At 51.5% G+C, this 26,256-nt stretch overlaps 1 protein-coding gene across 2 annotated transcripts; it reads left to right on the top strand.

Annotated features, from left to right (window-relative positions):
• Positions 1-237: 237 nt before the first annotated feature.
• Positions 238-21,247, top strand: CPA5 (carboxypeptidase A5). 2 transcript variants are annotated; one of them, XM_045565491.1, is made up of 11 exons: positions 238-362; positions 1,309-1,390; positions 2,950-3,084; positions 11,227-11,325; positions 12,569-12,670; positions 15,438-15,539; positions 15,882-15,992; positions 16,406-16,496; positions 19,894-20,093; positions 20,411-20,495; positions 20,930-21,247. In XM_045565491.1, exons 1-11 carry the CDS (start codon positions 247-249, stop codon positions 21,115-21,117), a joined length of 1,311 nt encoding a protein of 436 aa, XP_045421447.1. In that variant the 5' UTR covers positions 238-246; the 3' UTR covers positions 21,118-21,247. The 2 variants fall into 2 exon arrangements, with proteins under 2 accessions (XP_045421447.1, XP_045421448.1); XM_045565492.1 differs by lacking the exon at positions 20,411-20,495 and having other exon boundaries at positions 247-362.
• The last annotated feature ends 5,009 nt before the right edge of the window (positions 21,248-26,256 follow it).

Raw genomic sequence — 26,256 nt, 5'->3', positions numbered from 1 at the left:
GAAAAGCCAAGCGCCTGGTCTTCCTCTTTCTCCTTTCCCCCACCCTGCCCAGGAGAGGCTCTGTCTGGGTGGGGGGAGGGGCAGCCCTAGCTCCCCTGATGTGGCAGCCACATGTGGGGTCTCCCCAGAGAGCCTAACCCCCCTTCTCAGGCCGGGCCTGCCGGCCTCTAGGTGCTGCGCTGTCCTGAGCCCTGGGCCATGCCGGTGCGCAAGGAGAGCCCTTGAAGTGCGCCTGGAGGAAGAAGCATGCAGGGCACCCCCGGTGGAGGGACATGCCCTGGGCTTTCCCCTCTGGACAGGTGGACGCTCCTGGTCTTCAGCTTTATGCTGGCAGCAGCTTTGGGCCAAATGAATTTCACAGGGTGAGTGACTGCTCCACAGGAGGAGGGAGGACTGGCCGGGAGCTGGGGCACCCAGTGTCCTGGTGGGTGGCTGTCCTGCTGGAGTCCAGGGGTAAGGTTTTGGGGCTCCAAGAATCCCCTGAAGTCACACATAACAGTTTTAATATACAGTATGTTCTCCTTTGGGGGTGAAAAGTTCATAGCTTTCCTCAGATTCTAAGAGCAGTTAGTAACCCCCAAAAGACCGTGTGCCCATACCCCAAATGGGTGTGGTGTTGTCCTTCTTTGAGTAAGTTCTAGCATTATATGCCACACCTCTAGGGACATGATTTGTGAGCCTCCCAAAGACCTCAGAAGGTAGCTACTCCACTGTATCTGCACAGTGGGGAAGAGCCTAGAGAGGGGGTTCCCTGCCCACGGTCCCAGAGCTGCCAGGGAGGCAGCCAACACCATCCCAGGCGTCAGACCTCAGAGCTCACAGCGCCGGCTGCCTCCCTCCCAACTGCCACTGGGAAGGGAAGGAGATCAGCTTCCCCCATATAAGGTGGGGTGACATTATCTGATCTCCCCTTCCGTGGGGTTTGGACTCATTCCTTGTGTTCTACACACACACACACACACACACACACACACAGACACACACACACACACACACACACACACGGCATGCCATAATCCTTTTCCTTCTTTCTTTCCCTATCTTGGCTCTCTGTCCATCAGTAGCGTGGATGGCCTTTATTTAATCCCCTTGGGGGGTCTGTCCTTGGGCCTGGGGAGCCCATGGCTCTAGGCTGAGGGACTGTGTGCTCCTCAGAGCTGTGCACAAGTCCTTCCTGCTCAGGGCTCCTCCAGCCTCCTGCCAGGTCCCCTCAGCCAGGCCTCTTCTCCAGTCTGCCTCTTCCAAGGGACACAGCCTTCCAGGAATCCTTCCCTGCAGCTTTCTCCACCCCTCGCCATGTTTTTCCAGAGACCAGGTTCTTCGAGTCCTGGCCAAGGATGAGAAGCAGCTCTCACTTCTCAGGGATCTGGAGGGCCTGAAGCCCCAGAAGGTGAGGACTCTTCGGGGCATGGGAACACCCCCAGTGGCTCACACCTTCAGTTCCCTGTCCTGCTCCCCCCACCCCAAACCTGTCCTCCTAATGTCTCTGCCAAAGAGCACAAAACTGTGGAAAAACAAAATGTGGCTCCTCTTCAGGAAAAACTGGGGACACTTGCCCAGAAGGTTGTGGCGCCTTTTCAGGCTGCAGAACCTCAGCCATCCCCTCTGTCCCGGTGGGAGGCTGCTGAGAGAGCTCTGTCAGGGAGCCTCTCTGCAAATGGCTGGAATTTCCAAAAGCCACACGGGAGGCACAGATGTTCTGGGTGGGACGCCACGTAGCGCAGAGGCTGGACACATCTGCTTCCCAAGTGAACAGGCTTAGCCTGGCAAACCTGTGTTTTATTTGGGTTCATCCTCTCTGTCAGCCCCAGTGCTTGTTTCCGAGAACACTTGTCCTCTGCAAATCTTAACAATGGAAAACATTTTCTTTGACTATTATAATAGGAGGGTTTTGTTTGAGGGCTGTGGAAACAACCAGATATTTCTGGATGTGGCCTGAAGCACTTCCTCCTACTTGCTGTGAAGTGTCCCTGTTGCAGGACTCTTAACACTTTATGCTAATTCTCTCTGTTTTACAAATTGAGAAGTAGACATAGCCAGAGGCTGACATGGGAGTCCAGATTCTGCCTTTCCAGCTTCTCCAGGGCTTGGGAGCAAGGATGTCCCTCTGTCCTGGCCAGGGTTCTTGTCCATGTGAATGTCCCGGATGATGCTCAGTGTCACCCGTAGCACTCCTTTAGGGCTCTTGGATCCAAGCCGAATTGTGACATGTGTGAGTGACAGGTTTGCCAGGCTAAGCCCGTTCACTTGGGAAGCAGATGTGCAGGGATACAAGGGTGCTCGACATTAAGGAAAGAAACTCAGTGACTTGGGATTTTGTTTGTTTGCCCTGGTCTTTCTCCTCAGCCTTAGGGTTTTCGTTATGGAGCTGGGGCCCTCTTAAGTGTACAGCAGTCCCCCTTATCCTTAGTCAACTGTGGTCTGAAAACATTAAATGGAAAGTTCCAGAAGAAGCAAATAATTCATAAATTTTAAATTGTGTGCTCTTCTGGCAGCGTGATGAAATCTCATGTCTCTGCCCTGTCCACGCTCCCTGCCTGCTAGTCACTTAGTAGCTATCTGGGTTATCAGATCGGCTGTCTCGGTATTGTAGTGTTTGTCTTCTAGTAATCTTTATTTGACTTCATAATGGTCCCAAAGTGCAAGAGTAGTGATGCCAGAATGTTGTTATAATTGCTCTATTTTATTATTGTTATTAATCTCTTACTGTGCCTAATTTATGAATTAAACTTGATCATAGGTCTGTATGTATAGGAAAAAACAGTCTATAGAAGGTTTGGTACTATCTGCCTTTTCAGGCACCCACTGGGGGTCTTGGAGTGTAGCCCCCGTGGATAAGGGGGGACTACTGTCTAACAGATTATCTCGAAGGCTCTCCAGGGTGCCTAACAGATTGTGTATAACAATATGCAATAAATGCACTGGCTTTTTCTTTCCTTTGTGAACAAGGTGGACTTCTGGCGTGCCCCAGCCAGGCCCAGCCTCCCCGTGGATATGAGAGTTCCTTTCTCTGAACTGAAAGACATCAAAGCTTATCTGGAGTCTCATGGCCTGGCCTACAGCATCATGATAAAGGACATCCAGGTGCGGTCTCGCCCCCGCTGGGGTCTCATCTCCCGCATTCCTTTCCAGTGGAGTCCCAACCTGGAGGACAAACATTCAGGGCCGAGAGTAGAAATTTTGTTTCTGGATCTCCGTCTGCATGTTTGGGAGCATGCCGTGGAAGGAGTTAGACCTCATACTTCTCAAAGAAAACTTAAACCTAGGACAAAGTTCATAGGGAGAAAGTGCTCAGAGTGCGGTCGGCAATGGTAAGGCCTCGTGGGGATGAGCCCTTCCTCTTGTGCAGGGACTTGCAGCTGACACGAAGGAGGAGAACGCTCCGCTAGGCAGCTTTCCCCCAGAGGAACAGCTCTGGGAGAGGTGACTGCAGATCTGCCCTTGGGAAAGGCAAAGGAGGCCTTTATCCCGGGCGCCCCAGCCTTCCTGCACGCTCTCCCTGCGTCTTCTCCGAACATCGTGACATTCTGTTTCAGTTGTTCTGTCTTCAGGGATAGCCTAGACAGCCTGTGAAAGGCGCTGGCAGCACAGCTTCCTTCCTAAAGGTTCTTTGGGGTACCATTCATCAGTTAAGGCTTCCTGGCTGCATCCTTCCGCGGATGCTGTCGCTGGCTCGGTACCTGTGGAAATGTGTCCACATAGATTCATTCCCAACCATTCTGTACACCACTAATCTCCTTTAAGGGCTCCAGTGTGGGAACAGAGTCTCCCGGAGCGCTCACACTGACGCCGCATGCCAAGGGATCAATGCATTAGGCAGCATTCCTTTCCCAGGCGAGCACGAGCACGGGCCGGGGCACTCTCCCTGCAAAGACCTTTATCCCCATCAGGCACATCTGTTTCCCGCTCAACATGTGGGGGTGGGATAGTTCTCTAAATCCCCCACAAACAAAAATAGGGAAACTCCCACAGACTAGAGAGGCTACCACATCAAAAGAAATAGAACTTAATTCTCATTTTTAGCCCAGGCCTATATTTTGAAGTTTGCATTTCCCTGCTCCTGCCCCGCCCTGGGAACTTGAGAGCATTTGGCAAACAGATATGCAGAGGTCTCTACAAACTTTCCACTGATTTCTGCACATCGGGGACGGCCCCAGAGTCACCCCTGAGCCTCCCCCACTGGCTCCTCTGGAGCCGGTCGGCTGCATTCTTCCCTGCCTGTCCTCTCCTGACGTCCCCAGCCCCAAGGACCCTCGGAGGCTTTGTACTCCCTCTCGGGAAAGTGCCCTGAACTCTTGGCCCTAACCCAGCCAGGCAGGATTTTCAGCAACAACTCGCTCTGTCTGCAACGCATCAAGCTCTGACTGCCATACTTGAGATCACATTTTGGCTTAGAGAGGGCTGAGGGTGGGGGAGGCCTTTGTGTCGAGTTGATTTGTGGCGGTGGTGGAGGAGGGGTCCCGGCGGAAGGAGGAAAGCCCAGAGGCACTAACAGGATGGGAAGGGCTTTGCACCACTGGGCCGTGGGCCCCTAGTCTTCCATCTCAGAGACGGACACGCTGGCCTGATTTCCTCCCCGTCCACTGGATCTTCCCAGCCCCAGGACTGGGTACAGCGTCCCCTGCACTGTGTGCCCTCAGCCAGTTGTCTGCTGAATGAATGACTCTAGGGGCCATTCGGGAAAAGCGCATCTCAGAGAGATCTTGTTAATGTGTTGGTCTTTGTCTCCCTGGTCCTCTCCCCTCCACCTTCAAGTTTTGTTCCACACTCTTGTCTGTCTACCACCCCGGCACCCACCGTAGGGCCCGCTGTTAACTGGGGCTTAATAAGTGTCCGTTTTGAATTCAAGGACGAGAGGAGGACAGGAAAGAGGAGAGGCTGTGTTTGGTGGCTAGGACCAGGCCGCGAAGGGGGCTGGAACAGCCTCAGTGCTGGTTTTCACTTTGGCCAGGGGCGAGGGAGATTATTGAGAAAGGGCAGTGCATCCTCTTCCCACCTGGCTTGTGCCCCCAGGGGTGCTTGAGAAAGAGGCCGTGGGGCACTCAGTCCGCCACAGACACAGAGATCCCTACTGTGTGCTGAGCCTCTGGCGAGGTGCTGGGAGCACAGAGATGAAAAATCCGGCTGCTATATCCAGGGGAGCTGGAGAGGCGTGGGGGAGGGGGCGGAGGGAGAAAATCGGTGATTACAATGGAGTGGATGAGCGCTGGTGGAGAGAGGGCGGTTGCTATGGGAGCGCACACAAGAGGCCCGCACGGCTTCTGAGAAGGCGGTAATTACGGTGCGCTGAAGAGCAGCGAGGGGGGCTGGCCGGGGAACGGGCCCCCCACCCCGCTTGGTGATGAGGCCGGACCCCATCGCAAAGGGCATCCTCTGCCATGTGAAGAGGTTGGAATTTAACCTGAAAACCGTGGGGGAGCCATAGGAGGGGCTTCGACATGATCAGATTTGCATTGAAAAGCCACTCTGACAGTGACAGTGTTGAGCTGGGGCCCGGGCCAGGGAGACTGACAGGCAGGAGGGCGGTGAGGAAATTGCAGTGGGCCAGGCAAGAAATTATCTGATTCTGAGTGAGCTCCATTTGCATTTAATTTTTCTTCACCTCCTCGTTCTCTGCAGCCCTTTGGTGGTTTTTTTTTTTTCCCTGGGATGAGTCACCATGGAAAAGCTTCACTTGAGCAATCAGCTTGGTGGATTTTAATGGCTTTTTTTCTGATTACAAAATTAATAAATATTCATGTTAGATAATTTGGAAAATAGGGGAAAGTAGGAGAAGAAAACAAAATTCACCCATGCTCCGACCATCTAGACCGGAATCCAATTTAGTGTAAATATTGCTTCACTAATTTCCCTCTCTCTAGTGGGTCATTCCCATCAGCATACAAATGGAGGGTTATTTCTTCCATCCTAAAAAGTCCTCTCTTGATCCCTTCCCCCCACCCCCCAGCCATCACCCCATTTGTCTGCTAGAGCAAAACTTCTGGAGATCCTGACTCCATGTGCCACCCCCATCCTTTGCCCAGGCAGAATGTCCCCCTCACTTCACCAGAGCTGCCCTCAACACTGTCACATGCAGCTCCTAGGTCCAACCGTGTGGTCAACTCCCGTTGTTCATCTTCCATCAGCACACGGGTCACTCTCTCCTCCCTGGACGTGTCTCTTCTCTCTGTTTCCCAGACCCTGCACTCTCCGGGGCTATCCCAGCTCACTGGCTGCTCCTTTGCCCATTGTTTTCCTGTTTCCAGCTCCATCCTTGGGCCGCTCCTCCCTCCCCCCATCTGGATCATGGCGTTAAATACCTTCTGTCTCCTGATGCCTCCCACGTTATGTCTCCAGCCGCACTTCTCTCCTGAGCTCTAGACTCCTGCATCCAAAGGCCTCCTCAGTATTTCCGCCTGTGTGTCCAGTGGGCATCTCGAACTTTCCAGGTCCACCCCAAGCTCCCTGGGCCTCGCTCTGCTCCTCTGCAGCCTTCCCCAGCTCAGGAAGGGCAACACCATCTTTCCAGTCACTCGGACAACAAGCTTGGAGTCATTCTTGACTCCTTTCTCTCACACCCCATGTCCAATCCATCAGCAAATCCCATGGGCATTGCCTTCAAAATATATTTCAGTACATCCCACACCACCCCCTGGGCTGAGGCACCATCGTCCCTCACCTGTTTTATTCCAGTGGCTTTCTAGCTGTTCTCCCCAATCCCACCCTTGCCGCCTCATTGCCTGGTCTGAAAACAGCAGCCAGCGGGGTCCTTTAAAAATATGCGTGCCTGATGGGGTCACTTCTCCACTTAACACTTAATACTCTCCAATGGCTTCCCCGCTCACTCCATGTAAGAGCCAAAGCCCTCGTGAGGGTTTTGGGAGCTCTGTGTCATAGCAGTCACACCTCCCTGTCCTGCTATCCTGTGTCACTGACTGTTCTCCCCTTACTCACTGTGAGCCACACAGGGACCTCCTTGATATTCCTTGTGCTTCCTACCCTATTCCTGCCTCAGGGCCCTTGGCTATACTCACACCTCAGGGCCTTTGCACCTGCTGGTCCCTATACCTGGAATGCTGTTCCTGCAGACAGCTGCATGGCTTATTCCCTTCCCGCTTTCAGGACTTGCTCCCATGTCACCTTCTTATCTTATTTTAAATTGTGCCCTCTTCTCCCCTACTTCCCCAACTCCTTCTCTGCTCCGCTCTTCTCCATTCTTCTCATCACCACGTGTCTGTCTCCCCCGCTAGACTGTAAGCTCCACAAGGGCAGACAATGTTGTTTTGTTGGCTGCCATATCTTCAGTGCCCAGCAAATAGTGTGCGCTCAGCAAGCATTTGCTGGCTGAACAGCAGAGTCTCTAAGGTGGAAGGGCTGTGGCCGGTGTAGGGGTGGGTGGCCTAGAGAGGAGAGGAGGTCCGCAGGGGAGACTGCAGGGAAGGCAGGGAGGACAGGAGCAGCCATGAGTGAGGTCCTGGGAGGGGCAGAGCCTGGCTGCATCACAGGGCAGGGACAGAAGGGGACTCAGATCCCCTCAGATCCCTCTCCGGCCACATGAAGGGGAGGTGCTGACTGACTCGCCCAGATGACCGTGAATGGGGGTCTGTGGTCCAAGCCCCGCAGATGCATCTTCCCTCTAGAGGAATCCCTATTTCCTGGCCATGCCTTGTAGTGACCCATTGCAGAGCCCTGGAGTCACCCCAAGGGTTACGATGGTCCCCTCCTTGTCCTCGTCATCCTCATCGTAGCTAACATTTACCAGCATTTACTAGGTGCCAGGCCACGTTCTGAGGACTTAGCGCATGTTACCCATTCTGATCCTCGGGAGAACACTGTGTGTGCTAAGTATGTGACGACATGACCCCTCCTTTTATGAAGGGGAAACCGAGGCACGGAGAAATTAGTAGTTTGTCCATGTCAGTAACAGCGTCAGGGTTTAATCTGAGACAGTCTGGCTCCCCGACTGGCTGGCTGCTCTGCCCCGCGGGCGTCACTGCTGTTTGTGTGGTGCTTTAACTTTGCCATTGGGACAGTGAAGCCCCTTGGCTAGCCGTGAGCCCTGCGGGGTCTGTTCCCGCAGCATCAGGCCCGCAGCCGCCCTCATGTGCAGCGCCCGGGACTGTAGCTGCTGCTGCCGCCGTGGGCCTGCGAGAAGGTCTCAGGGCTCCCCGGCGCCTGGCCCGGAGCTGTGGGCGCCTGCGGGGTGCTCAGCTGCTGGGAGGCCCTGATCCCTCAGGCCGCCCCTTCCCCAGCCCGAGGTGCTTTCTCTGCCCAGTGCCCCGCCATAAATTGATTCACACCAAAGTATCACTGTCCCTGTCGGGTTACCGCTTCCAGGGAAGCAAATGGCTTACTTCTGAGTTCCTTGTTTCTTTGTTTTGTTTGTTTTCTCTCCTGAGAAGCCTGACAGGACTGTAATTAGGCCTTCTCGAGCCTGCGGCAGGCTGAGCTCTCCATGGGCTCGTCCCCTTCCCTCGCCCCGGGGAGCCGGCGAGCGACTGCCTGTCCATTCTTCAGGCCAGGGCAGATTCATGTTCCTGGAACCGGGACCCAGCCGTGAGGGCCGAGCAGTCCCGATTTGTGAGAGGGTGTCATATCCATTCGCAAGGCCGTGAGGGTGTTGGGAAAGTTATTTGCAGTTTGGTGCAGACTCACCATTTGCCTCCAAGCTGTTTTGTGGAACAAAGGACAGTCTGGAGGGAGCTGTCTTCCTGCGGGTGTGCTGGGGCTGCGTGGGAGGAACTGGGTCCTCCTTCCTCTCTTTCCCATTTCTCCTCCCTGTCCTCCACCCCCATGCAGGCCCCCCAGACCCTCGAGACACTTTCACTGTGTTCTCAGGCTGGCCCGGCCCTGTCTTCCTTGCAGCTGTTCACCGCAGCTGGCAGCTCCGGCCCGAGTGACCAGCAAGCATTGGTCATGGGGGGCTGCTGAGATTTGGGTCGGTTTCCTGGGAAGAAGACAAATTCCTTTTGTTAGAGCTTCCCAGGGATGTTTGTGAGTGGCCAGAGAGGATCCGGGCTCCCCCGGCCACATCTAACTTAACCAGCAATCCCAGCTCTACCCAAGTAGGAATGTCCCCAGCCCGGCCAGTTCAGCCAGGAAACATTGAAACTGCGATGTTTCACATCGTGTCAGTGCCCAAACATGAAATAAAATGAGCCCCAAACATCGATTCACAGTCCCATTTTGCAATCCATGAACTTGAGAACCGGGAGCAAGCTGACCAGGCCTCGGGGACGACAGAGTCAGCAGGCGCAGGTGGGGTGGGCTGGGGTGGGGCGCCTGGGGTAGAAGACAGCATTAGCCATTAGGGCTTTTGGTTTTGCTATTATTTATTCATTTAAAAGCTCTTACTTATTGAAGTAGTATAAGCACATTGCCAAAATGTAAACATAGGGAAAAGAAAAAAATATACTCAAAATCCTAATCCTTCTATCCTAACAGGCATTGTTAGCATTTAAGTATATATTTCTGGCGTTTTAGTGTCTTGTGTTCCTAGGCTGGGGGGGGTCCTTAATTTTTCATTATTGTGATAAACTTTTTTTTGTTTTTGAGACAGAGTCTCACTCTGTTGCCCGGGCTAGAGTGAGTGCCGTGGCGTCAGCCTAGCTCACAGCAACCTCAAACTCCTGGACTCAAGCAATCCTCCTGCCTCAGCCTCCCCAGTAGCTGGGACTACAGGCATGCGCCACCATGCCCGGCTAATTTTTTCTATATATATTTTTAGTTGGCCAGATAATTTCTTTCTATTTTTAGTAGAGACGAGGTCTCACTCTTGCTCAGGCTGGTCTCGAACTCCTGACCTCAAGCAATCCACCCGCCTTGGCCTCCCAGAGTGCTAGGATTACAGGCGTGAGCCACCGCACCCGGCCATGATAAACTTTTTAATTGCAAGAATAGTATGATGCACTTTTTAGCTGTTGTTAACATTTTGCATATTTGCACGCATATTTGCATACATACACTCACACATAGATACACGCATCTGTGTATGTATGTTTTCATTGCTGGCCTTTAGTTCTGATAGCTAACCTTAAGAAATTCAAGGCTAGGGACCAGGATATCTGGTTCTTATCTCGTATCTGCCTCTTGTTAGCTTTGCCGTTAAGCACCCTCAACTCTCCAATCTGCTTTATCTCTAGAACACATAGTTATTATAATTCCTGCCCTATTATCAGGTCATCTGACCAGACCAAGTAAGACAATGAGGGTAAAATTGCTTGGTAAACAAAAGCCCTAGCCCAAAGTAAGCTATGGTAAAGACTGACTTGGGACCCAGAGCTGCTAACAAGGGGCAGTTTGGGTTGATGAAGACGCTTTCTCAGCATCCGTCCTGGACAGTCAGTGCTGGATCCTGGGAAGCCTTACCCCTGGGTGCCAATACAAGGGCATGAGCTTGGGTGAAGGGAACCTGCCCATCTCACTGTGACCCAAGCTGGGAAAAATGCCCCAGGATGATGTGGGTGGTCTGAGCAGTGAGTGGGCAACACACTAGATACTCTCTATGGTCCGTGGAAGTACCATGTGAGGATTGAGCACCAACTCCAAATTGATACCCAAGGACATTGCTTTTGGCTCACTTATACTTGTGTTTAGGTGGCAGTTAATATAGTACCTAAAAGACCATTGACACAGTAATAATAATTATCATTATGATTATTATGGCTTTGTCCATACCTGGCTTTCCAAATGGCTTGCATACCAGTTGTCTAGGCTGCTTCCTGGGAGTAGAGTCAATATTGGGGGCTAGAGGAGCCTTCTCTTTCCTCCAGCGGGACAGCGTGCATGAGTCATCTTGGGTTCTGACTCAACAGAGTGTTTATAAAGTGGGAAAGAAATGCTGCAGTAGACTGTGAGCACCTTTTCCCAAAACGCCTTTATATCTAATATTACGTTTTCTCCTATGAGGTGGCAAGGCAGAGATATTTCTGACCCAAGTTTTAAGCTGAGAAAACAAAGGCCACAGCAAGTTCCACAGCAAGTTAGTGGCAGAGGCAGACTCAGAACTCAGCTCTCTGGACTCCTTGCCCTGTGCTCACTTGGGAAATGGCAACATGAATGCCAACTTGTCAGGCAGAAGAGTCACCCAGCAACCTGGCATGTCCTGTTGTGCAGCTCACATTAATGGTGGCTCATTCTCCTGGGTCGCTGCTGTCTTTACGCACAGCCTGCAGAGGCAGGACTCAGAAGAGGCACGGCCAGCCCAGCCCTCCCTTTCTCCCCCAGCATGTGTCCCCTGTCTCCTAGGTGCTGCTGGATGAGGAGAGAGAGGCCATGGCGAAGTCGCGCCGGCTGGAGCGCAGCACCAGCAGCTTCAGTTACTCCTCTTACCACACCCTGGAGGAGGTAGGTCTGCCAGGTCAAGCTCTGGGCTCTCTTGTGCCTTTGGGCCCCTTAGGGTCTGCAGACTCAGGCAGAGACTAGGGAAGGACTCCCGGGTCTATGGGAGACTATGAATAACTCTTGGGAAGTGAGAGCAGACATTAGGTGAGGTCTGTTAGGTAGACAGTCAGCCTCAGAGAGGTCCAGATGCCAGGATTCAGAGAGAGGGGACTGCAGTTCAAGCGCACAACCCTAGGCAGGTACAGAGCAGAGTAATGGGTCTACTAGGCAGAGCACTAAGGCAGGACCTATTATGGGCAGAGCAGAGCAGGTAGAGGCTGCCTTCATATCCAGTCCTTTGGCTAGGAATCCCGGGGTCTGCACCTCTCCATGACCAGTCCTGGTGTCCAGTGGCCCCAGCTGTGGGTCCTAGGGTACACAGGGGCAGAAGCCAGGCACATTGGAGAGCCACATTTGTAGAATGAAACAGAGATGCCTTCTCTTGAAGAAAATTCATGATCACAATTACAGCCAGCCAGGGCAGGTATGACTAATGGTGACTTGTGCATAAAGGGTCATATGCAACGAGGACACAGGGATACCCACTTCAGAAAGAAACTCAAGACGCAGGTCTCATTTTGCATGTAAAGGACATGACATTATTGACATTGTTCACTCTATTATCATCATCACTTTTTCCATTTCAGAAGGCTTGTAATGGAGGATCCATTTCCTTTCATGTAATTGCTAATTCAACTATGTGTGTTGAAAGACTAGAGAATGACTTAATGTAGTCTGTCAGTATTTACTGATGCCAAAGATAAATAAGACCAGAACCCTGCCTTCAAGGGGCTTAGCATCTAAAAGAAGCAAGGAGAGAAAAAACAATACTACAAGGTCTGCCAGATCTGTCAAATGGATTGAATGGGCCAAAGAATGGACGCAAGAGAGAGAATTTCCAACAGGAGAGAGCACATGGCTGGGCCTGGGAATTTAAGCAGGCTCAGCACCTGCTGTTCTCCTAGGCAAAGGCATAGCTCTGCACGGGGCAAGGAGCCTGGGGGTCCAACCAGACCACAGCTCACTGCCCTTAGTCCTGACGGCATGTTCAATTTTTGCAATTCTCAGTCTGGATTCTTTTAGACCCTCAAGGGAGGTGGGAAGGCACTGAGGAAGGTGGATAGAGAAAGGAGAGCATTTGGAGAGGTCCTGGGGCTCATCCCTCTCCCTACTTAACTGCCAGTCTGATAAACTTCATTCCTTTCAGATATATAGCTGGATTGACAACTTTGTAACTGAGCATTCAGACATGGTCTCAAAAATTCAGATTGGCAGCAGCTTTGAAAATCGGTCCATTCTTGTCCTGAAGGTAAAAGCTTGCAGCGTCCACCACCAGACTTGACAGTGAGGGCCTCTGGCATAAGACTGAGCTCATGTGGGGTAGTGGCTGGGTAGGAGTTCCCGGGAGAGAAAAGGTGTGTTCTCCTGTCCTCGGGTGACCCATGAGCGTTGGGATTGTGGCATTCAGGGCCCCACCCTAGTAAGTATAGACAGGTGGTAGTGCCGTGATCTGGCACAACCTTGGTCAGGGAGCAGGCGGGAGGTTGCTAAGGAGATGGAGCTGCAGAGTGGCAGTTGTCTCCCCAGACTTGGGGCCAGAATGTGGGTGACTCAGCATTCTTCCCATTACCTCAGTTGCTTCATCTGTTAAATGGGAAAAGAGGCACACGGAGGGCCCATTTGGCAATGTCTGATGTCATCTGGCTCAGGCAGCCCTGCAGAGGCCTGAGCTTCTGGGGGAACCTCCCAGCCCTTCACAGGGGCCACTGGAACAGAGTTTGGACAAACTCAGCAACACAGTCCCTTTGGTCATGAAGGAAACAGGGGAGGTGAAGGCAGAGTCCACCAGAAAACAATTCTTAGTACAGGCCCTAAAGGGGGCGTGGACCACGCAGGACACTGGGCATCAGCTGTAAGGGAGGACAGGCACTGCCACTCTCAAGAGAGCTCTAGTGGACTCTTCCGAACAGCCAGGTGGCCTCCCTTAACTTGGCACTTGACTTTCCCTGTCTCTGCTTCCATTTCCCCTGGGGCTGTGGTGGTATTCTCTGTAGCACCGTCCAAGGCAGAGGTGGGGAAACTTTTCATGGAAGGCCCCATTAATTTAGCTGTAATCAAATAAGGCCGCATTCAAAAAACATTTTTTTTTTTTTTTGAGACAGAGTCTTGCTCTGTTGCCCAGGGTAGAGTGCTGTGGCATCAGCCTAGCTCACGGCAACCTCAAACTCCTGGGCTTAAGCGATCCTTCTGCCTCAGCCTCCCAAGTAGCTGGGACTACAGGCATGTGCCACCATGCCTGGCTAATTTTTTTTCTCTGTATATTTTTAGCTGTCCAGATCATTTCTTTCTATTTTTAGTAGAGACGGGGTCTCACTCTTGCTCAGGCTGGTCTTGAACTCCTGACCTTGAGCAATCCACCCTCCTCGGGCCTCCCAGAGTGCTAGGATTACAGGCGTGAGCCACCGCACCCGACCAAAAAACTTCAATTAGATATATCTAAAAATATACATTATTTTGTAAAAATCTAACTACTATGTACTTAATAATTTCAAAAATTGAAAACTATTTGTTAATTTTAGCATTAACCTTTAAATGACTTTGTTACGTCTGCTTTTTGTTAGAAAGCATTTGAATATTTGGTTGTAGCATGGAGGTGCACGGTTTCAGTTTGGGTATCAGTCATTTGTGACCTTAAGGGCATCTTGATTTGGGTTAGGTAGCAGAATGTAGATTCACAGCAATAAGTGGATGAAAAGCAAGAAAGCATTTTTGGGGAATGTTGCCGAAGTTGTGGGTATTCTACTGCATTTTTTCATATTTCAAATGGATCTTTCTTAGCATCAAACAATGACTTTAAAATGTCAGCTACTAAGCTCAATCAATTCCATCTGTAGTTCTTTAGGTGCCTTGGCAATATCAACTAGGTGAGGCTGAAATGCTAATTTCAGTGTGATGTCAAGACTCTTAAAGTCAGTGAACTTTTCATTGTATTCTCCAATGAATATGTCTATAACAGCTGTGTATTCTTCAGATGATTCACATGTATCATCCTGCTCTTCAGTGACCTTTGCTAACTGGGGAAAATGTTCATCTGAAATTTCCTTTTGAAGAAGTGTTTTGAAAAAAGATAGCTTTTTTTTTCGAAGTGCTTGAATTTTTTGCCACATATCATATACAGACTTAGTGTTACCTTGCAAAGAAATATTCAAGTCGTTTTGTTTGACGTGATGTCACACAGAAATGCTGCATTCTTACAGAAATCTTCTTTCAATAATTCACATTACTGATTGTGTTCTTCATAAAATTTAATTATCTGTTCTCTCAGACATAAAATTTTGGCTAACACCTGTCCCTGCGATAGCCAACGCACTTTAGCATGATACTGCAAATCCACACTGAATATCTCATCCTTCAACTTTAGCACGTTATGAAATTGATGATGCCGATGTCGGGTTGCATTTGCAGGAATATAGTTAACAATACTTATAACTTGTTGCAAAGTGTCACTTAAAATAGTAGCTTTAGCAGAGATTTCACTGATGCAAGATACAGCGAAAAGAAAATGAGAGCATTTGGATCTGTTAATACTTTTTTTTATCTGTGCAATAAACCCGTCATATTTTCTTGTCATGGAAGATGCACCATATGTACATACACTAACTAAATTTACCAAATTCAGTCCAACTTCACAACATTGATCTTGAAAGTTGTTGAAGATATCTATTCCCCTCTTCTGTTCTCACCAGTACCCAACGTGAGTAACTCTTCCTACCGAAGAAAATCTTCTGTTATACTTCGAATGAAGTATAAAACCTGCACCAAGTTAGTAGTATCAGTTGATTCATCCAAAGTGATTGAATAGTGTCTATTTTCCTTTTGAAGTATTGCATGAACTTGTTCTGTTAACTTGGGGGTAATTCATGCTGCTGATCAGTTACAGTTCTCCTTGAAAGAGGCAATTATTTGCACTTTGAAACGTTATTGAGGTCTAAGCATCCTACACCTTCGACAACTGAGTATCTCAGTAGCTGTCTCCTGAGGCAAACCTCTCTTTGGGGCCTGCTTCTTTTTCCCAGTTCAGCACTGGAGGTTCTCAGCGCCCAGCCATCTGGATTGACGCTGGAATTCATTCCCGGGAGTGGATCACCCATGCTACCGGCATCTGGACTGCCAAGAAGGTCAGCATAGACCTGCACCCAAGGGCGGCCGTGATGGGGGCTGGAACTGGGGGAGGGGGAGTGACCATTTAAGGGCACCTCCAGTGGAAAGATTTTACTCGGAGTGTTCTCTCCCCTCATGCCCTTTGGAACAGCCACCATGTGCTCTGGCCTTTTGCAGCCCAGAGCCCACATCTATCCTCTGCCTTCTAGCTGTTTAAAATCTAAGCTTTTGGTTCTTCATGAAGGATGTACCTGATGGTCTCATGCCACCCCTTCCTGCAGCCACCGGCTGTGCAAATGTCCTGCTCCACCTCCCAGGAGAGCCCAGCAGGGCATTCCACCCCTCACTCTTTCTTGCAGATTGTCAGTGAATACGGTAAAGACCCGGTCCTGACAGACATACTGAAAGCCATGGACATCTTCATAGAGCTTGTCACCAACCCTGATGGGTTTGCTTTTACACACAGCATGGTGAGGGCACCTGGGAGCATGGGGGTAGGGGGCCCCCTCTAGGGGGATGGAGGAAAGGTCACTGTGCCTCGGGGAGCCAGCACCTTCAGGGGCTCCTTGCAGAGAGCCTCACGGAGGGCAGGAGGGCGGCTCAGGTGCTGCACTTGCAGCTTCTTGCCCTCTGACCGCCTTCCTGCTGCCCAGGGAAGGCCGCTATTGGCAGCCTGTGCTCGGGCCTCTCCCGAGACCCTGATTTCAACGGCCAAGTACTTGATCTGCAGCCTTGGCCCAGCCTGATGCCAGCCCCATCCTGTCCTAGCGATTCCTTCCGTTTGCTCCTCCCTGGTCACCCGCTCCCTCACCCCCAATGTCAGAGGCTCCCAGCCCTGGGAATTCGCCCAGTAAAGGAGGTCACCTGACCTGGGCTTTCTCAGAACCGCCTGTGGCGGAAGAACAAGTCCACCAGACCTGGAATCTTCTGCATTGGCGTGGATCTCAACAGGAACTGGAAGTCAGGCTTTGGAGGTATGGCACCGTGACGGGGCTGGAGGCGGGGCTGGGGAAGGAGGTGCTGGTCCTTGGCAAGCTCTCCCTCCCAGTCAGATTATGTTGGCTCGTGACTTGGGAGACACACGACAAACTAGTTAGCTAATATGCATGAGTCACGGCCAGGGACAGGCAGGCACATACCTGGGATTGGCCGTGGGGTACGCAGAGAGGTTGCACAGGTGTGTACACATATGCTAAGGCTTCGTGGGAAACATGTAAGGGAGTCCCCAGCTCTCGAGATGAGGATTAACCACGAGAGTCAAACCCAAAACATGGCAGAGAAATGCTTAAGGAGCTACAAAGTAGTCCTGCTCGTTGTTCAAAATGCAGAGTTTATGGTGCCCCCAAAATGTCCCTGCCCTTCCCTGAAGGGAGCACAGCACAAGGAAATGCCTCTGAACTCCTTCCCTGAGAGTGGGACCTGAAACTTGCCCTCTGGGGAGGCCAGAGCAGTAGTCCAAAGACAGTAGAATGGGCAAATTTTCTTTATCACAAGGCAGACTTGAGCCTGCTTTTTTATTTTCGACTCACTATTTTGTACCCTTGGCCAGCTGGCGGGTGCACTCCTGCAGGGCTGTGTGAGCCCAGTGAGAGGGTGGGGGGGGGGAGCTTTATCCTGAGTTCCTTGGTGTTCCTCCTTGATTGTTTTCCCCTTACCATGCCAGGGCACAGGGACTAGATGGGGATACTGAGGAAGGTTCAGGGACCCCAGGAATGCAGCAGTTGGATGGGTGGGATGCTGGGTCTAGCCAGGACAGGGCCTCCAGAGTAGACGCAGCCCTCGGCCCCCAGCTGTGGCATCCACACTCCACAGGCAGGTCGGGGTTTGGCTCCACAGGGGACAGTGCCATTGTTTTTGCCAAGCAGACTCATAGGCTGGCATCCAAAGCAATGAGATAGAACATTCTGGATCTGGATGCCTATTGCTTTGAAAATCTGGCTCCTTGGGGTCTGTTCTCATTGAAAAATGAGGGCAGCTCTGAGCACTGGCAGGGAGGCCCCCAGCCCCCAGCAATGGAGCTGCCTGAGGGTCTGGGCTCTGTGGGTGACAACTTGGGTAAGAGCACAAGACCGTGCAAAATTAGGCGTTTCCATCCCCCGGTGGGCATCCATGTGGGCCCTTCAGAACTGATTGGAGTGAGTGTCCATGGACCCCAGGGCAGACTGGATAGTAGAAAGATAAATGACCTCTTAAAGAAAATACCTTCTGTGGTTTCACCAGAGGGGAAAAAAGGATCTGTACATACACAATGTACAAAACAATTATGGAAAAAAAAGTCCACAGGGGGCAAAAAGCTCTCATAATCCCACTACTCAAAGATCACCGCTTTTAATAATTTACCGTGTCCTTCCAGAGATGTCCCCTTGCTACAAATTACACTTTTAGAGAAGGAAAAATAAATAGCTAATGAATCCATTAGCAGGTACTTGTGAAACAGGCAGGCTCAGAGGACCTTGACTGTGAACGTCAGAGATGCAGGCAGCTAATTCCCATTCGGCCAGGAGAAGATTAGTTTATTCTGCTTAGCTCAAACCAGAACTAATGGCCTGAAGTGTTTCTCCATATTTGGGCAAAGCCACCTGGTCGTTGGCAGGGGAACTGCTTTCTGTGCGTGGGCTGCAAAAGCAGACAAAGCTTTCAGCCTCCCTGCCCTGCGCATCTGTTGCTGTTTGTCATTCATCAAGTGGAGCAGGTGCAGAAGCTCCCAGCAGACACAACACTGTTAGCTGGGCCCACTCCAGCATGGGGGGCTACCTTTCACCCCCTTGCTGTCTGCAGGCACATCCCCTTCTGAGGCCCCCACCCCAGATGAGGACCAGCAAATCAAGAGGGGACGTGCTCCCTAGTGACAGAATTGCCTCTGGGCCTGCCTGTGGCCAGAAATAATGTGCGTCTGAGCTGTTGACTCAGGCGGGAAGTTTTGTTTATGGTTTTATTATTGCCTTAATTTGATTGCAGTGTAATGAGTAATCTGTAGACCATCCCTCCCACTCTGCACTCTTAGGGAGGACCGTGTGCTGCATTCCTACAGCATCATCTGAACTGGTCCCTGGGCCAGCCCTCTGCCCCAGGGGTGAGACAGGGTGCTGTGGGATCCTCAGGAGGTTTCAGAAGTTGGGGTGTTTCCTAGCCTCTGGACCAGGCTTGCATGCAGCCATTTCTGGGAGAGGAGAGGGAGGAAGAATTGGGATGGCTCCTTCCAAACATGTTCCTCACCTACAAGCCTTAACCATCCTAGCCTGGCCTGACACAGCATGACCCTTAGGGAAGGGAGGAAAGCTGAAGAGGAGTGGAAGAGGAAGAAAAGAGATGGGGGTGGGAGGGTGGCTCTCGCCCGTAGTCCCAGCTACTCTGTAGTCCCAGCTATTAGGGAGGCTGAGGTAGGAGGATCACTTGAGGCAAGGCATTTGAGGTTGCAGTGAGCTGTGATTGGACCGCTACATCCCAGCCTGGACAACAAAGCAAGACCCTGTCTCTTAAAAAAAAGAAAGAAAGAGAGAGAGAGAGAGAGAGGTGGAGGTGGGCAAAGAATCTAGGAGAAGATGAGACCAAATTAAACTTGTTAAAAAAAATAATAATAAAAGCCCAGCTCCTCTTTGTCCCCTCCCACAACTTAGGTGCCAAGAAGAATTTTCAAAGACCTCTTTGCAACCGTACTTCCCAGACCAACCTCAGGCAACTATGGGGAACTGTTTTGTCTTTTTCCAGCCCCCACGTCCATGGCACTTCTGGGACCATGGCTGTGGCAAAGCGTGAGCAGACACTGAGCACTCAGCTGGCCACAAACCCAAGAAGCGTCAGTGTAAGGGGAAGCTGGGGTTGGGCTGGAGACCTAGAGCTTCCTCTGGATGCGGCTTCTGAGGCAGGCCTGCCTTTCTGGTGGAACCACAGTCAGGACTTAACCCAAGGACAAGCCAAGACAGCTCCCTGCAGCGCTCCAGAGCTGCCACGTTGTGGTGTGGCTACGTGCCTCTGAAGTATTCGACTAGATCTGCAGCAGTAACTAATACCCCTCCGAATCTCAGGGGATTAGCACAATGCACATTCAGTTTTCATGCACACAGAGCCCCTGAGGGTAGGTGACTGTCCTTGGCAGCTTTCTTCCAGTAGTGACAGAGGGACCCAGGATGCTGCTTCTATCTAGATGTTTTTTGCTTCCAGCCACAAAGAGTGTGGAGAAGTCATGCTTGCTCTTAACAGCCTCAAACCAGAAGTGACACGTCATTTCTGTTCACGTTTTCATTGGTCAGAAGCAGTCGAGTGACCTCAACCAAACTGCAAAGGAGGCTGGGAAACACAGGGAACAGGAAGGTATTTTGTGAGAGAGCTAAGTGTCTCTGCCACACCTGAGTGGCTCTATTTTACTCCCAGGAAATGGTTCTAACGCCAACCCCTGCTCAGAGACTTATCACGGGCCCTCCCCTCAGTCGGAGCCGGAGGTGGCGGCCATTGTGGACTTCATCACAACCCATGGGAACTTCAAGGCGCTGATCTCCATCCACAGCTACTCTCAGATGCTCATGTATCCTTATGGCAAATCCCTGGAGCCTGTTTCAAACGAGAAGGAGTTGGTGAGACTGGCCGCTTAGGGCTTGGGGAGAAGGAGGCCGTTCCCCAGGAAAATCCGTATCCGATGCACTCCCAGAGGGTCCAGGCTCTCACTGGGAAAGCAAGGGTCTGGACCAGCAGACCCCGTGCTAGGGGGAGGGGGAGCCTGTTGTTCTCACGTGTGATCATGTTCAAAGCTGGAGGAGCTGCGCTCCCGGCTCACCAGGGCCATCTGCGCACTCAACTCCCAGGACTGCCAGTCTGTGCTCCTCACCAGCTGGTGAGGGTGCGAGAGCCCCTCTGAGCCCTGGACTCTCACCCCATGCATGTAATCTTGCAGTACTATCTTGCCAAGGATGCGGTGAAGGCCCTGCACGAGGTCCATGGGATCCACTACATTTTTGGCAGCATCAGCACCACCCTCTGTGAGTGAGCCTCCCCTGGCAGCTGCCACAGACACCACCACCACCTGGGATCAGGCAGGTGCAGGCCTGGCCGGCCACAGGGCAGTGCCATAGATCTAGCTGAGCTGGGCCAAAACTGCTTCCCACACCTGGAGAGAAGGATGCACCGTGGTGCCTAAGAAGCTGTTTCTTGGCAGCATTCACGCACAGCTCCCAATGCTTGGTCTACTGCAAGGTTCCTTGAGGGATTAGAGCCTGTTGGGTGGCTGGCAGGAGCTTCCTTTTCACAGGGCTAGAGAATGGGCAGGGTGGAGGGCTGGGCAGGAAGCTTGGTGTGGTCTGGGTGGGTGGGTCTTTGGCTCCCAGGGGCCACTTTCCACTCAAGATGACTCTGTACCTTGTGGGCACATCCTCTTTTTCCTTTTGGGGATGCTTATTGGCCCTTTTGTTTCTAGACTTGGCCAGCGGGATCACCGTCGACTGGGCCTATGACAGCGGCATCAAATATGCCTTCAGCTTCGAGCTCCGGGACACGGGGCGCTATGGCTTCCTGCTGCCAGCCACACAGATCATCCCCACGGCCCAGGAGACGTGGATGGCGATTCTGACCATCATGGAGCACACCCTGAAGCACCCCTACTAGCAACACTCCTGAGGGCAGAGCAGGAGGGGTTCGTCCTCCTCCCCAAGGCCTGGGGCTCCTCCTGAAACCCAAGTTATACACCCACCTCCCCGTGCCCTTGTCCGGAACCCTTAGAAAATAAACATGAGTTCATTTAGTGTTGGCTGCCACCCCTCCTGGCTCAGCATTGAGGGGGGACAGAGGATGGCCCCTTATCTCCCAGAGCAACTTAAAATGCTGGTAGAAGCCTTTCTCCTCCCCAGGCCACCTTCAGGAACATGAGGGGTAGCAGGCTGTGCCTTTTCTCCTCTTGCAGAGCTCTCAGGGCCCAGAACAGAGAACTCACCCCAGCAGCTACTAACATACACGTTGTCCCAGTGTATTTACATATTAAGATGACCCTGGAGGGGACAATGTTTGATCTAAGGGAGAGGATCTCTGATGGTGGCATTTCTGGCACCTGCAGGGAGAGGTGGGTCCAGACAGGCAGCCCCCACCTCTGTGTGCTCCATTTCCCATGCTGTGAGGGAGCAGGGCACATCGCAGGGGTCTCCTCAGAGGATCTCACTCACCCATAACTGCACATGACAAGTCACTGGTTTGTGACCTGCTCCTCTGAGATGCCCTCGAAGTCTCCCTTGGTCTTTGGAGCACAGGGTCAGAGTCGGTCAGAGCCAGCACAACAAAGTGCCACATATCCAGGAGAAAGAATCTTCCTCCTCCTCTTCATCACCAAAGTCATCATCATGGTGGTCATTCACTGAGCAGTGACTCCAGGCTGGGCATGTGCTAGGGAGGCACTTTCTCTAAGAGAGTTAAAGGGGTACTATTTTGATGTATTAATGGGAGCCTTCCCCCATCTCCAGGCTGCCTTGTACCTTCCGCCCTCCCTCCCCCCACCTGGGAGCAGGGGGACTGGGTCTACTTGCTCTGCCCTAGAAACAAGGGGTCAGCTGAAGAGTGGATGAATTTGTATAAGTCTAAGGCAGAAACAGTAGTCTTGAGAGCAAGGCTTACATTTGTAAGAGCCAGGGTATGTGTGTGTGAAAGAAAAGGATGTGGATGCCTGTGTGCCGACCCCTGGAGGGAGGACACAGAGACAGGAAGAACCCAGAGTGAAGTGAGAACAGGCCCTGCTTTCTATCTGATCTGCAAAGGAGACAGTGGTTGGGCCAGTTGGTGGAAGGAGGGGATCAGAGGTGATCAAAACCTCAGGGAAGGCCAGTATTGTGGCTCACACCTGTAATCTTAGCACTCTAAGAGGCAGAGGGGGGAGGATCCCATGAGGCCAGGTGTTCAAGACCAGCCTGAGCAAGAGCGAGACCCAACCTCCACAAAAAATAGAAAAATTTGCCAGGTGTGGTGGCATGCACCTGTAGTCCCACCTACTTGGGAGGCTGAGGCAGGAGGATTGCTTGAGCCTAGAAGTTTGAGGTTGCTGTAAGCTCTGATGATGCCATTGCACTCTAGCCAGGGCTACAGAGCGAGACTGTCTCAAAGACAAAAAACAAAAGACATAAAACAAAAAAACCCTCAGGTGGGGCCCATATCCAATATGGCACCTAAGAAGCAAACTAATAAATGGCTAAAGAAGGGGATGAGACAGAGGATTAGAGGCAGCTCTATGGGCTGGGTGCACCCCAGCAGTGAAGGTTGGCGGGTGAGGAGGCCTAGGATGGAGACCAGAAGGCCACGCCCAGGCCAAGCCCACCGTGCACCCAGTGGCCATGTGGCACAGCTGGCATTGGCTGGGCATGCAGAGGCCCTGGGGAAGGCAGGGTAATTAACCCCTGAAAAGCCCAGGTCACCTCCAGGGGAAGAGCCAGCAACGGAGGAGGAGAGAATGCTGATTCTGGTTGAAGTTTCCCACTGGAGACTGAGTTTTTTAAAGCTGGAAGTGGTCTGAGTGAGCTAGAATTTCCAACCCAAGGTTTTCTGCTGTTAGTGTTGAAATACGTACGCAGTCACGGGCTAAGTTAATATAAGCTAGAGATAAATAAAGCATGTTATACCTTTGCACACTGGAGTCTGTGATTATAACTTTTATGCTGTCTACACAAATATTTTTATTTCATCCTTTTAGGGAAGGTATTCCTGGTATTAATAAGCTCATTTTTCAGATAAGGAAAGCGAGATTTGGAGAGATTTTAAAGGCCATGCAGGGCCACACAGAAAGTTGTGGAGGGAGATTTGAACTTGGATTTGTCTAACTCCAAAACCAGTATGTCACCATTTTCCCAAGTGTGGCTGGTGGCCCCCCTGCAGCAGAATCCATGGGGACTTGTTTAACATGATGAAGGTGTTCGGGTTCCATCTTCAGACTGAAACAGAATCTCAGGGCGGGAAGACATTCACATTCTTACCATCAGCTCAAGGAGTTCTGAGGTACCTTAAAAGTACTATCACCGATTGCTGTTTTCCCGCCTCCCAGAAAGAATATATTCAGGTCTTCCAGGAGGTCAGGCTTTGGGGTCTCCCACTGTCTGCTGTTGTCCCGTGAGGCTGGAGGTGGTGACAACAGTAGGAGGTCAGGCATTGTTCTCCAGGATATATCCTAGGGGCTGCCTTGGCCCCAGCCTAAAGCATGTGGTCTGGGGCCCATAGGTACCAGCATCACCTGGGAGCTTATAGGAAATGCAAATTCTCAGACCACCCCAGACCTACCAAATCAAAATCTGGCGGGGGGTGGGGGTGGGGAGGGGCTGGGGGGGGCAGGTGATTCTGATGCCAAATTGGAGAACTAGGCTAGAGGCAGGAGTATCTGGACTCTGATGAGCTTCCCAGTAACAGCAAAAATCATTAACTCTGTTCTAGCACTTACTACGTGCCAGGCACGGTGCCAAGTGCATTATGGGATTTAACACAGTGCCTCCTCACCGCTTGCAGAGCTAGGACTATTCGTGTCCTTAGTTTCAGACAAGGGAGCTCAGCCTCAGAAAGGATGGTCGCTAAAGGGCACACGTGGCAGAGCTGGGCCCGGCCTTCAGGCGGATGGTTCATCTTCTGCCTTCAGAACCTGAGCCTGGCTCACGCCCAACCCCCTCAGGACCAGGGACGAGTAACTTGTTTTCACAGCCAGGTTGGCAAGATCTCTGTGCAGCCAGCAGGCCCACAAAAGTTGAGGCTGAAACTGCTTTCCAGATGGAGATCTTCTCAAAAGACAATGTTCTTCTCCAAATCCTTCAGCAACTTCAAGAAAAACCCCATCCAGGGCACTGCAAGGGGGTGGCCTGCCTCCCCCACCTTGTCCCAGCACCTCTCGTCTCCTCACTCATCGGCTCCCACCTCACCAGTTTCCTCTCAGTTCGTTCAACACTGAAGCTCCTTCCCAGATGGCAGCTTTGCATGTGCTGCTGCTTCCTGTCTGGAACATTCTTTCTTCCCACTCATCCCCTTCAATATCATTTTCTCACTAGTCCCAGGACCACCCAGTCAAAGTAGCTCTCCTTCTAGTATTCTCTTTTCCAAGGCTTCACTTGTTTCCTTCAGAGCAACTAGATAATCAGTAATGAATTGACTTTGTCTCCTGTTGTCTGCCGCCCACACGCTTGTGAGCCCTGTGAGGGCAGGGCCATGTCTGGGCTCCTCACCCTCACTCAGCTCCTGGCAGCACCAGACACACAGAAGAGACTCGATGTTTGTTGAAGGACCATTTCTCCTCTTCAGCCTCGTACAGATTAGGACTAGGCTTAGCTGTATGTGACAAGAAACCCACCTTACTGTGGCTTAACCAGATAGGGGCTTTATTTTTATCAGGCAACAAGAAGTCGTTGGCAGTGGGCAGTGCGGGGCTGGTTCAGTGACCCCTTGATGCATTAGGGGCCCAGACCCTTTGAGCTGTTCTGTTTTACCATTCTGCTAAATTTTCACCCCAAGTTGCAAGATGGCTGCTCTACCTCCATCATACGACTGAATTCCAAGCAGGAAGAGCAAGGGACAAAAAAGCGAGTCAGCTGAGTCAGCCGGTCCAGGGACTTCCACTTACACCTTATTGGCTGGGACTGTGCCACGTGGCCATGCCCAGCTGCAAGGGAGGCTGGGAAATTGCTCTATAGCTGGGCACGTTGCGGCCCCAAATGAAATTGGAGTTCTGTTGGGAAGGAGGAAGGGAAGAACGGATATCGGGAAGGCAGCCAGCAGAATCTGCTGCAGCTTCTCTGAGGGGCAGAGAGGATCTGAAGGGGCCTCAGCACCCGTTTCTTGCTCTAGTTCATCAAATGACTGACTTAATCATAAAGCCATAGAACTTTCCAGATGTTCCGTGCAGTTATAAAGACAGCCCCCCCACCACCATTTTCTTAAGTATATAATGCTAAACAGGAGCTTGGTTTTTCTACATTCTGCTTGGTGTTTTTTTTTTCTTTTTTCCAACAAACTGCTCTTTTTAAGTATGTTTTTTCATCCTTTTCACGAGTAAAATTTACGAGCATTTATTTAAACGAAAAAAACACTGGAAAAACTGAAGGGAGAAAGAGTGATTATACATATGGAAAGCTATAAAGAACCACAGTGAATGTGCTGCGGTTATTGCTTTCTTAAAAAAACAAACCAGGCAGGCAGTTTGGAATGTGAGAGGCCTGTGTGAGGCCTGCGGAGAGGCCGCGGGTGACGGGCTCATGGCCGGGGTCCAGGGAGTCCGGCGAGGGGCCGCTCACGTCCCATCCTCCTCCCTCTCCCCTCTGACCAGAGAGAAAATGACTTCACTGAAAAAGTTAAATTTGATTTAAAAATGCTCCTTTAGGAAAACAGGAAGGCTCAGGCAGTCAGTACGGGCTGTGAGAGAATCCCGTGGACGTGGGGCCTGTCACAGCCTCGCAGATGGGGCAGAGCCAGACCGACACCATAGTAAGGAGACAGAGAGGCCGCTGCTGGCCCCAGGGCCGGAGGCTGGGAGGGGGAGCCAGATGGATTGGATTGTGGGAGTGTTATCTTTTCCAAGGATTGTCGGAAATATGAGTAGGAGAACCTCAAAGGCCAAACAGGCTGCCTGGATTTCCCCCCAAGGAGAGCGTTATTTGTTGCTGTCACTTTGTAAATGTTCAAGAGCCAGGCTTGGCCACTGCAGCTCCCAGACACCGTCGCCAGCATGTTGGGACACAGGCTGGGGTGGGCTCTGAGGAATGTTCCAAGGCAACAAGTCCATTTCCTGGGCTGCAGCCC

Source organism: Lemur catta, chromosome 11 (genome assembly GCF_020740605.2).
Source record: "Lemur catta isolate mLemCat1 chromosome 11, mLemCat1.pri, whole genome shotgun sequence".
Lineage (NCBI taxonomy): Eukaryota > Metazoa > Chordata > Mammalia > Primates > Lemuridae > Lemur > Lemur catta.
Note: the sequence above shows the minus strand (reverse complement) of the source record. Positions and strands in the feature narration are given on the sequence as shown.